Source organism: Felis catus, chromosome B2 (genome assembly GCF_018350175.1).
Source record: "Felis catus isolate Fca126 chromosome B2, F.catus_Fca126_mat1.0, whole genome shotgun sequence".
Lineage (NCBI taxonomy): Eukaryota > Metazoa > Chordata > Mammalia > Carnivora > Felidae > Felis > Felis catus.
Window position 1 is genome coordinate 37,553,804 of NC_058372.1, and position 12,388 is coordinate 37,566,191.

The 12,388-nt window shown below is 52.4% G+C and overlaps 1 protein-coding gene across 1 annotated transcript in view; it reads right to left on the reverse strand.

Annotated features, from left to right (window-relative positions):
* Positions 1-10,986, reverse strand: part of KCNK5 (potassium two pore domain channel subfamily K member 5) — a 37,990-nt gene extending 27,004 nt beyond the window's left edge. The window contains exon 1 of the mRNA XM_003986084.6: positions 10,402-10,986. Within this exon, the coding sequence (XP_003986133.1) occupies positions 10,402-10,587 (186 nt within the window). The 5' untranslated portion in view covers positions 10,588-10,986. The remainder of the gene's footprint in view (positions 1-10,401) is intronic.
* Positions 10,987-12,388: the final 1,402 nt, after the last annotated feature.

The window sequence follows — 12,388 nt, forward strand, 5'->3', positions numbered from 1 at the left end:
CAGAAAGGGGTGTGCTGGGCAGGTTAGGAAATCAAGGCAGGCCAATTTAGCTTAAGTAACATTAAGTCCTCTATACCCCAAAACACGGTCAAGGTTCTGACTTAAAGGCCATTTAAAAGAGGATTAGAGGCAGGGTGACAAATGGCTCAGTGGAAAAAGGCTCTCGACCTGGGCAAGCTGAGCTAGTTTAACCTGAGCTTAGTTCTACAGACAGTCTGTCCCCAGCTCCTCGCCAGGCCTCGGTTTTCCTATCTAGCAGATGGGATGGAAATGCCACACCTCAGTCAGGCCCGGAGAGGTCACAGGGAGGCACCCTGGAGGAATGGGTCTGCAGAGACCCATGGTAAGGCCAAGGGTGAGAATCTGGGAAGGGTGCAAAGCCTGTGTATCTGAAGGTTTCTCAGGGGTCACCCAGGTACTGCAGGCGACACAACCCAACACTCCTGCTCCATCCCCGGGGCCAACATCCTTGGCCAGCTGTGGAGGGGGTACCCTGCAGGGTGGGCCACGGGGTAGCAAAAGCCTAATGCAGGCGCCAGTCAGGCTGGAGTTACCTGCTCAAGGCATGCCCTTCTCCCCTGCAAACAGCCGGGCCTTCCTCCTGCTCGCTCTGAAGATCAAACGGTTTCCACAAGGAAGGGGCAGGGAGTGTTGTTTCCCTCCCCCCGGCGGGTCCACTTGCCTTCCTGGTTTCCGTAGTACATGGTCTGAAGACATTCCCCAAAAGGCAGGGACGGAAGGGGCTGCTTCCCTTTGCAGCAGGTCTCAAACAGGTTTGGGCACACAGTATGTGCTTAGTAAATATCTGCTGAATGAAGGACTGGATATTTGCTGTCTCAAGTTCCTTGAAGGCAGAATCCATGGCTCCCCATCTAGCATCTAGCTGGGCCAGGGGGTGGGGGAAAGAGACCTGTTAAATGCTCACACTGATTGGTTTTGCTAATCCCAGGAGACAGGAGTTCAGGAAAAGTTTATAAAAAAGGGATGGGGGCAGGGAAGCTGAGAAGGGGTTCCTGGAGAGAATGACCCAGAGAGGGAGAGCAGTTTATTCTGTCAAGTCCCCCGGAGAAGAGATGGCAATAAACTGAATTTAAAGGTGAACTTGGAGCTGGCAGCTACAGGGAGTGAACATCACATACGTTTTCTCCATGTTCTGTTATCTTCGTCCCACCGAGATGGGTAACATCACTCTCCCTTTCAGACACGAGTCGTGTGCTCAGGGCCACTCAGCTTGCAAAGGCCACTGTGACTTGAAAGCCTGTCCTTAACCACTAGGCAACATGGCCCCACCTCATGAGGCTTGAAGGGGAAAGCGGGAGCACATTTTGATAATGGCACTCTCCCTTCCTCCTCTTCACGGTGTGGAGACTATGAGACCAGGGGCCAGAGTCTGGGCCTGGCTCAGTTCACCTAGAAAAGTGCCTTCTGGGGCACCTGGGTGGCTCAGGTGGTTAAGTGTCCAACTTCAGTTCAGGTCATGATCTCACAGTTCATGGGTTTGAGCCCTGCGTTGGGTTCTGTGCTGACAGCTCAGAGCCTGGAGCCTGCTTCAGATTCTGTGTCTCCCTCTCTCTCTGCTCCTCCCCCACTGGCACTCTGTCTCTCTCTCCCTCCCTCTCAAAAATAAATAAACAGTAAAAAAAAAAAAAAAAAAAAAGGAAAAGTGCTTTCATCTTGAGGAGGCCTAGGTCCTCCAGACTGGCCATAGTACTGAAGGTCCACATGCGTCTCCACATCCCCCCTCAGAGCTGGGCACAGCACTGGGCACCAGGGGCCCAGCAGACACTGTGCGCACATCAGTGGCTGGCTATACCCCCACATGCTTATTGCACAGGTCTGTGGATTAGGGCCAAGGGTCCCTGCCCACGTAGGGCTCCTACTGCCTACCTGGGCCTAATTTAACCGGCACTTCAAGCCTTCCTGAGTGAATGGATGAATTTACTTGAAGGAAGTAGAGTCCAAGAGAAGTGAAATCCAGCCAGGGTCACACAGCACACACCAGTACCATGGGGAGAATTGGAACCCAGGTCCGAATCCTCTATTTCCTACACAGTGGTTCAGATCTGAGTCCGTCAGCCCCAGCCCTAGCCCCAAGCAGAGGTCCACACAAAGGGAGGGGCTCAATCGTGTGCTGGCTGGGCCATCAAGCACCCTGCAGGGCTTTTCTCCTGGGGTTGGGGAGCAAGTCTCCCCCTCCTAGGAGGGACCCAGCTAAGCAGCTGCAGCCAGATTACACTGGGCCATGGGAGGTGACAACAGCCACAGTACGCAATCCTGCTTAAATATTTCAGCAGGAAACCCAAATATTTAGATGGAGGGGAGGAAAAACAGAATGCACATTTCAAAGCCAATCACAGGGACCTGCCTGCCAAGGGCACTGTGAGAGGGCAAGTGGGTGGAGTCTGCCCCCAACGAGGAAACAACTCTGATCCCAGGTCCCGAGTGACCACCACCCAGAGAAGACACCCATGAGGCCATCTGCCCCTGGAATCCTCCAGAATGGAAGAGGTTTGACCAAAGCCTGGGATGAGCCAGGACTGAGCAGAGAAATCCTTGCCACCTTTCCCCAGAGCAAGGAGCAGGGCCCCTGCTCGGGAAGGGAAGAGGGTATCAACCTTCCATACTTTCAGCTGTGGACCATGAACTCTTTGGAGGAGAGGGCTGTGGGTGAACTTGAAAGAAATGGAGAATGCTGGACAACTCCACTAGGACAACCTTGGGCACGGTATTGAAACTCTGTGGTCCATTCTGGTGCTCCTACTAGAAGGGAGTGCTGATAAGGGCACCTCCTGGATCCTTCTCCATTCCTGGCTCTGAAGTCAGCAAGGTGGGGATGAGTCTGAGCCTCCAGGTAGCCATGTAGACCTGAGCAAATCCCTTGGCCTGCATTTGCCTGGCTAATGGGCATAGCAGTAACACTGAATCCACTGGACTGGTTTAATGAGACACAGTTAAAGTAGGAGCCCAATGCCCAGCACCCAGTAGGAATTCAGCAGAGTGCTACCCATACCACTCATCCTTCCAGCCTGCCTCAAATACCCGCTTCTTTAAATTCAAGAGTAGAAATTAATCTCTCACTCGTTCACACTTAGAACCCCCAGGTGCCCTTACCAATGTCAGCGAGGTGAGAGCTCCTTACCTTTCTTTCTCTAGACTGGGGGCTCCCTGAGGGCAGGGGCTATGTTTTAATCAGAGCCAGATCCCCTGCAGGCCAAGGGGTTCCACAGGCCTCAGCAAACAGGAACTGAATCCTGAGGCCCGGTGACTCTTGTCCCATCTCTCCAACCTCTACCATCTGCAACCCATCACTCAGCACCAGGACCGCATTTCCCCTCAGTTTCGCCACTGTGGCCTTGTTTCTCTGCCCAGCGAGGCTGAGCCCCCAAGGTCTACGGCCCAGTATGGTTTCTGAGGCTTCAGTACACACAAAAATGCTGGCCAGGAGAGAGGCCCCTCCGTGAGCCCACCCTTCCTTTGTCCAGATCTCTGAAATTTAGGGATCAGATTAACTCCTCACCAAAAGCCCAGAGGGCCCAGGCAGCTGTACCAAGCTGGAATATCCCACCGCCCCCCCCCCCACTTTTTTATATAAAGGGGCAACTAAGGTATTATCTGGAAGGTCATCAAATTGGGGGGGGGCTTTAGCTGGGACAGGAACCCACACTTGAACCTCCCAAGGGGTTCATGGTAAGAGGAAAAGGTGCCCTAACTGAAAGCTGGGGTGTGAGGGAGGGTGGATGGGCTGTGTTGTGTGTGTGTTGGGGTGGGGGTGGGGGCGGGGGGGAGTGGGCTCTGTGGGTTTTGGTGGAAAAACCCACACTCCATCACATCAGAAAGTTCAAGGGAGGAAGCATCCTTATCAGAACACCCATGGGGTGAAGGGATCAGCCCACAGAAATGCTGTTAATTTAGAGTTGAAGATTCTACTTCTTTTAAGTTGCCACGCCTGTGAAGGAAGAGGGAACTTTCTGAAATGCTGTTCACTCCCCGACTTAAAAATTGCAAAAATTTGGTCAGTTCAAATTCCTTGGCTAAACCCAGAGGGCTTTGTCATCTGACCCTTACCTCTCGGCCCTATGGCTGCAGCCCAGAACCATCACGCACTTTTACTCCTCCCTGAGGGCTGTGGGCAAGAAGGACCCACCATCCCCCCTTCTTTGTCTAGCTCTTTAAAAATGTGGTTGATATATACCCAGAAGAGGGATTGCTCGATCATACATTTCCATTTTTAATTTCCTAAGGAGCCTCTACACTGTTTTCCATAGTGGTGGCACCATTTTACTCAAAAAGACAAATGATTCCACTTGGAAGGCATTTAAAGTAGTCACATTCACAGGAACAGAATGTAGATTACTCGTTACCAGGAACCAGGGGGAGAGGGGAAAAGGGAGTTGTTTAAGGGCGATAGAATCTGCTTCACAAGATGAAAAAGTTCTTTAGAGCTGTTTCCCAGCAGTGTGAATATACTTAAGAAGAATGAACGGACTCTTCAAAATGGTTAAGATGGTAAACTTTGTTATGTGTTTTTTACTACAATTAAAAAAAAGTCGGTTGACCTTTCCTCTGCTTCAGGAAGGTCTTCCTGCTACTGTGTGAACCACACTTGTGTGGGGGCAGTCCCTTCACACAGCAGGGTTGTCTAGGAACGGTAGCAGCGACAGCGGCAGCTAACACTTAATGAGCACTATGTGCCAAGCACTCGTCTATGCAAATAGTGAGGGTGAGATTTGCGGCATGCCTTCAGAGGCCAGCCCGTAACCATCAGACATACTGCTTGCATGGTGACTCTTTCAACAACAGCAAGGAGCCTGCAGTTAGGTGGTGGGGCGAGTGGCACTTGGAGGAAAGCATGTCCTCTATCCATGTCAAACCCATCCTTGGGGAGGATGGCCAGGTCAGGCCTTGTCTGCCCTATTCTAAGAGTCCCTGGCAACTGTCAGTGAAATCTCCAAGGAGACTCGCCGTGACCCTCTGCATTCCCCCAGAGGGAACCGGGAAGGAGGCAAGCCTATTTCACATGCTTTCTTATAGTACCCAGCACACGTGGCCTCTCTGAATCACCCAGTTCTGGCCCAGTAGTTCTTGCACCCCAATTTGTACAAAGACTATCTTTCTTTTTTTAATATTTATTCATTTTTTGATAGAGACAGAGCGTGAGTGGGGGAGGGGCAGAGAGAGAGAGGGAGACACAGAATCAGAAGCAAGCTCCAGGCTGCTGAACTGACAGCACAGAGCCCGACGCGGGGCTCAAACTCACAGACCGTGAGATCATGACCCCAGCTGAAGTCGGACGCTTAACTGACTGAGCCACCCAGGCGCCCCATGTATAAAGACTATCTTGGGGGTACTATGTCAGGACCATGGCTCCTCTGCTCCCCAAAGCCTTATACTTCCCTGCCCCTCACCCCACAGAGAGTTCAGAAGCTGAGAGCAATCTGACAGCAAACAGCCAACTTCAAGATGAAAGCCCTTGGCCTGAGGTCAGAGCCGGCCAAGCACAGCGCCCAAAACCAGAGGACTGTTTCTTTTAAATGTAAGACTATAAATAGGGCAAAGCCCCAGGAAAACACTTAGAAGCAACAGTCATCACCTCCCTTGCACCCCCTCCTATAGGGCTCCCCCCACCCCACTAGAACCTTTCAACACTTGCTAATTCCCACCCTCAATAATTCTCTAATACCATGCCATCTGCAATCATCCTAAGGGCTCTAGTAAAACTCTCAAAACGATTCAATAAAAATCCGCTTTAACTGTTAAATTCTAACTAGAGCAGTTAACTGAGGCATATTTACCGATTTAAGAATTATTATTATCTCGGCTGCCCTCAACTTTGATCGGAACATAAACAAACAGGTCATTAGGAGGGGACCTCTTTCTTCCATTTCCTCTCAAAACCCCAACTTCCCTACTTTCCACTTCTGCAGTTCTAGACAGTGAGGATCCACGTTTGAACTAATGACGTGGAGGCCTCCGTGATCTTGGATAATCAAAAGATCTATTGTGTTCCCTTTACTTACAAAGGCAGTTAAGTGGACCAGTGTGCTTTACAATTTCCAACGAGGCTTGAAACAAAAGAGGTTTTCATGTTAACCCTCAATTCTCAAAAAAATTCAATGAATGTGCCCCATTCTAAGGGCATCATTTGGTCAGATCATTACATCATTTGGTCAGATGTAACTTTTGCACATAACCCATGGTTATATTTTCAAATTTTAGGAGGAGGATTGGTGTTAGAAACACGATGTCAGAACCTCAAAACTGGAATCAGCTTGACTACTGTAGACTGGAACATGTAGAGAATAGGAAGGGTCCAGAAAATAAAAGGAGCAGGGTCACACCCACAGAAAACCTCCAAATAGGATAATGCAGTTTGGAGCTGGCAAGGAGGCCAGTAGGATCCAAGAGGCTTCTGGGAACTGGTCAGCTATGTGAGCAGTCTAGGAAAAGCCAGTTAGGGATGGGGTGCTCCAGTGGAAGGCAGGGCATGGGGCGACCCCTACCACACCTCTGGAGACATGGGAATCTCAAGAGCCACAGCAGGAACACCTCACTCTCTCCCTCCTTCTCCCTCTTAAACCCTCCTACATCCAAGACTCCGCTTGAAGTCATCACCTCCTGAGAGCCCTCCCTGACCCCTCAGGCTGGTCCTGGAGGCCCTCAGGAACCATCACATCATAGTGGGTTTATTCATCCTTCTCCCCAGCAGCCAGTCTGAGCCTCGTGGTGTCTTAATCCATCTTTGCACTCCCAGATCCTCGCCTAGTGCCTGGCACATAGTGGACACTTAATAAATGTTCGTTGATGAATGTTCTCATGTACTCTGGGATCAACCCACTTCAGTGTGAAACCTGATTCTATACTATATAATCCTGGGCAAGTTATATCATTGTCCTCATCTATAAAAGGGGGTGGTCACCAAGATTAAATTAAAGTAAGAATGTATAGAACGTGCTTATTCAAAGCTCTGGTGCACAGGGAGTTCTCAAATCCTTCCTGTTTATGATCATTGCACACTGGAGGTGAAGGTTGAGACTGCCCCCCTTCACTGCATCCCAACCCTTTGCTCTTTTGTGCTGCCAAGGGAGGGGTGGACCGATGCTTACCGCAGTAACAGAGGAGGTGCTGGCTTGGCCAGGCCCAACACAGGAGGCCAGCATGCCAACGCCTGTTCTAGGGGAAATAGAAAATAAAATTTCCCAGCTGACCGAAGTCCAGCTGAACCACTCCACTAAGCTCACTTACAGACTACCCATTCAACAGCTTCACAGGCCTAAGAAGCAGGGCAAAGGTGTACAAGGAGTAGGCGAGCCAGGTTCCCACCCCAGGCTGTGCCCTCCTGCTGTGTCACCAAGGCCACTTCAACTTCCCTGAGCTTCAGTTTCCTTATCTGAATTCATAAGGTTGCTGTAAAAAGTACCTGAACTAACGCAGGTAAAGCACTAGGTCAACGTGTGCTCAATAAACACAAACAGACAGGGGGAGACGTGCTCGCTTTAAGTGACATCTGTAGGCATCTTGCATAACGCTTCTACTTGCCCTGATCCTCACTGGACCCTCACTTTGCACTGAGGAAAGAGGCAAAGTCAAATGGCTTGATGGGTAAAATGGCCAATGCAGATGTCAAAACAGGCCTGTGCCCACTCTCTTTTATAAAATGCACATACCACTCGCAGTGCCCAACACACAGGGTGCTCAAATCCATGCTAACTGCCCTAGTGGAAACCTCTGCATGCAATTCAGGGAAGAGGCTGGGGAGGCAAGGGTTCAAGGTGGTTCTGAAGGCAGGAAGGAGGACAACCACAGGGTCTGAGGCTGCTGCGGTAGAAGCAGGGAGGGTAAGCATTTGAAAGTCGGGCAGGAAGAACCAGACAACTCGGTTGGGGCGGGGTGCCTATAAGACCTAATGAAAGGTGAGCAGTGTGTTGTGTTAACTCCCTTTGCACACATTTGAAAGCACATGCAGTTTCCAGTGTAAAAAAAAAAAAACCCTACTCAGTCTGCACCCCCCACTTCTAACAACCCCTCCCAAGAGCCCGCCCCTACCCCAGGAATTTCTAGCTTGGGACTTCTCTAGGATTACAAAGGTGACTCAGAACCTGACAAAACACAGAACCTCAGGTGGAAATGCCCCAGGCCAGATGGGAAAGAAGTTGGAGTTTTCCACAACGGAGTCTTCTTTTTTCCTTAAACCAATTTCCTGGGGCTGAAGGTAATGCCTCAAGTCACATAACAGAAAGCAGAGCCAGGCAGATTTCTGCAGACTAAAAAGTGATGCTAGCAGAATGCTTCCGCTGGTCAGTGTTCACTTCTTGGGTTTTTCCTATGATGGGAGGGGAAGTTGGAGAAGGATGGAGAGTTTTTTGGCCAGGGATGGGGAACAGGGCTGTCCATGATCCTCTCCAAATCAGATTGGCCCGATGCCCACATCTAAAAGTTACCTGCCTGCTTTTGGGGGGCAATCATCAGCGGGTTTAAGAGGACCCCCAAATAAGAGGCTTTTTGTTAACTCGAACCCCTTAAGAAAGCTAGCTTCCAAAGCTACCACCACCAGCTGCACCCGGCTGCCTCACCCTGACCACCCCCCTCTTCCCTTCTCCGTGGGTTTTGAAGTTTATTTTCCCACATTCAGCCTTGAATTCTTTCCTTCCTTCCCCTGCTGTGGCGAAGAGGGAAACACTTCGAGGGCAGCTTGATTCTTTATCATCCCCGCCTGCCCTCTTCCCCCTCTAAACAAAGCCCTGGAACAAACTAAACAACAACTGCTCTCCCGGGGAATTGTTTCCTCAAGGGAAATTATAAAGTGACCCCTCCCCAACGCACACACACAGGGCAGACACTCATCCACAGAAGTTCCTGCTATTAGCAGCCAAACCACCCCAATTACCGGCTGAATTCCTCCTCCCCACCAACCTCACCTCCCACGGTCACCCACTCTGGGGACTGCTAAGGGCCCAGAGGCTCTCCCCGCTAAAATGCAACACCCCTAAACCTCCCCTCTCACTGGCTCCTGGGAGGACAAGTCTTCACCTGCCCAGCTGCTGGTAGGTACCTATACGCTCGGGTGTGTGAATGTCCATCGATTTAAGGACAATGAGGGGGCAGCACAAGCAAGACATGCTCATGTTTTCCACAGCTTTCAACCTCCCAACAGTCCAGGGCAGGGAAGACAGATGAAGAAGGGTGCATTCTCATTTCACATATGAGGAAACTGAGACCAGAAAAATGAGAGACAACTAGACAATCATAAAATTTTGGGTGGCTGCCGTAGATTAAATGTTGTTCCTCATCAAACCTCCTTTCTCGCATCTTCCACCCCAAGAGAAAAATAACACCTTGGACAATCTACCCCTACCCCACTCCACAATCTAGAGCCGTCACCAGCTCTTTATACCCAGGTCCTGGTCCTTCCACCGGAGAGAAGCCATTAGTGCAGGCCAGGGAGGGTGGGTGCTTAAGGCTAAGAGCCTCTGAGAAATTGGCGTGGAGGACCCTGGGCCCCAAACAGACCCAAGATCCCAGCCACCATGGTCAGCCCCAGTTTATTCTAGTTAGGTCAAAGCCATCCATAGAGCACGTACCAGAAGATAAGAGCTTCTCAATGTCAACACGGAGAAGAAACTATACCCCACGCGTCCCCTTCTGCTCAACCTCTCCTTTCCCCTAAAAAGGATTCCCGGGGTTTTGTTCTTTTGTTCAACCTGCTACTTTCACCAACTTTAACTCCAAGCCCTGGGGGAGGAGGGGAGGTGTCTCCATGAGATAAGCCCTGCCGGAAGCTTGAGCGCGTCCCAGGCACTGCGGCCATCAGCCCCCCATCCCGGGGGGGGGGGGGGGGCGCTCGGGCGGTACGCAGCCCCCTACCCACTTCCCGAGCCCTGGGGGTGCGGGTCCGGGTGCGGAGGAGCCTTTGCATAGCTTGGGGCTGTGGGACCCTCCCGCCACTACGCCCGGCTCACGTTCCTGAAGAAACACAGGGCGGGCGCGGCACTGGCCCGGAGCTGGGAGGTGGAGATGCGAAGGGGTGGCACCCGGCTCCACTCCCGAACTCCGGGAGCGGGAGCTTCTCAAAGTGCAGATAACCGCCTTTATCCGCCCTACAGCCCCCTTCCAACGAGGGAGGTACCCGCACACTCACAGGGAGCCATCGCGGGGCCGGTTCACCCAGAGGTCAACCCCAGACAAACGGGGCTCCCAAAGAGTCTCCGCGCGTGGGTGACTCCCGTGTCTACGGGTGAACGACAGACCTCAGCAGCCAGACCCATGTGAGACATCCTTTCCTGCCACCCCCAGGGCTGCCCGCAGGGACTGAGGGGTTATCCAAAGCTGTGAAGGGTTTCCCTTCGGCACTCCTAAAGCTCCGGCCGGCTTCCAGTGTCTGTAGGGGCACAGACGGCAGCTCACCTGCAGGATCTTATCCAGGCCCTCCTGGCCCAGGCACGGGAACTCCTTGAGCAGATGCAGTTTCTGTGTATAGTAGTTTTTCTTGGCCTCTTTCCAGTGTGGCTCCTCGAGCACCTCGAAGATCGCCGCCCCGATGGCCAGGTAGAAGATGATGGCCGAGGTGAGCAGTGGGCCCCGGTCCACCATGGCTCCCAAGCGGCCGCCTCCTGGAGAAAGGCTCCCCTAGCCCTTGCGGCTCCGGGTCCACGCGCCCTACAGCCTCTGGAAACAGCTGTTTGAATTTGGAGCTCCGCATGCGCAGTGCCCTGTTCCCCCCCCTCCCGCCCCCGGCGCCGCTCTCCGGACAAAGTTGCTCCGCCAAGTTGGCCCACCAAGCGCGGGGAACTGTACGAGGACTTGCTCCCGCGCGGGGGGGCGGGGGGGAGGCTGGTGGGTGGACACCAAAGCGGGGCAAGGGGGCGCCCTGGCTCGCTGGGGTAAAGGGAGCCGGGGGAACTCAAGGCCAGGGTCTAGGGAGACACGTGGGCCGTCCTCTGCGAGCCGCAGCAGTGTGCGCCGCACCCGCCTCCACGCGCCTCTTTAACCAGCGCCCAGCGCGCGCGCCCTCCCGAGCCTGATCCCGGGGGTGGTACCCGTGCAGGTCCCGCCCCTCGTCTGCACCGCCCCCGCTCAGGCCCGCCCCGCGCAGGCCCCGCGGCTGGCCGGCCGGAGAAGTCACCGCGAGGTGCGCACGGGATTTGGTGCTCCGTGCGCTGCCGGGGGCTGCCGCCAGGGGAGGCTGCGTGCCCCGCGGTGCCGGAGAGGTTGGGGTCTCTGGGGCTCGCGTTTGTTGTTAGTGCCGGTGGTATGAACTAAGATGAGTGTGTACCTAATGACTGGGGTCAAGGAAGTTATTACTATTGCTATTTTCGTTGTAACTCAATTTTCGTCCACTGCCGTTTCTGCCAAGAAAGCTTGATTCTCAGTCTCTTTCTCTCACCCCCTCCTGTAAACCAAGGCTAAGTGTAAGGTTAGAAAGGTACTGGAGAAGCTGTAGAGAATCAGGATATCAGGGACTAATCCAGCCACAAAGGTGAGACTCTCCCCTTTTACCCCATTCTCACCTGCCCTGGTGAGACGCCCACATCTAGAAGGAGCTGTGTTGTTGGAGACACCTCCCAGCCCCACGCACTGTAACTCTCCAGGAAACACTTTAACCTCTCCTTATTCCGAAGCCTACTCTGCAACCCTCATCCACACCCACACACATGCGCTCATCCCCTTGTTGGCAGATACTTTCTTCCTAAATTCCTTCTAATGTACTATGTAACCAATACACTATAGAACAGTAAAATGACAGCTGGCCCTGTGGGGAATCTGGATTGTTCAGTGACATATCCCCAGACTGTTACATAGGAGACACTCAGTAAACATTTGTGCAACGAAGGAGTGAATGAATTTGTCAAACACACACACTGAGGATACATCTCACTCGCCTTGCTACCATTTAACCGAGGCAATACTCCAACCTTCCCATGCATCCCAAGAACAGCCTGTAATTATACCAACCTTGCAGGGAGGAAAAGGAAGCTGTGTTAGGTTAGTTTGTTCAAAATCTCTAACCAGCAACAGCCAGAAGCTGGAGTGGCACACTCCAGCACTTGGTACTAAGGGCTGGCCCTGACCCTCTCGGGGCCTCTGAGGGGGCCAGTGCAGTAGTGGGCCAAATTGGTGCACTGCCCCTGGTCCAGGCCTTTTTTTTTTCCCCCTGTGGGGAATGTGGGGGGCTTTGGTCAGGTGTCAAGAGTTAGGGCAATGTGGAGGTTCCTCAAAAAATTTAAAAAAGGAATTACCCCATGACCCAGCAATAGCACTACTGGGAATTTATCCAAAGGATACAGGAGTACTGATTCATAGGAGTACATGGACCCCAAAGTTTACAGCAGCACTTTCAACAATAGCCAAATTATGGACAGAGCCCAAGTGTCCATCAACTGATGAATGGATA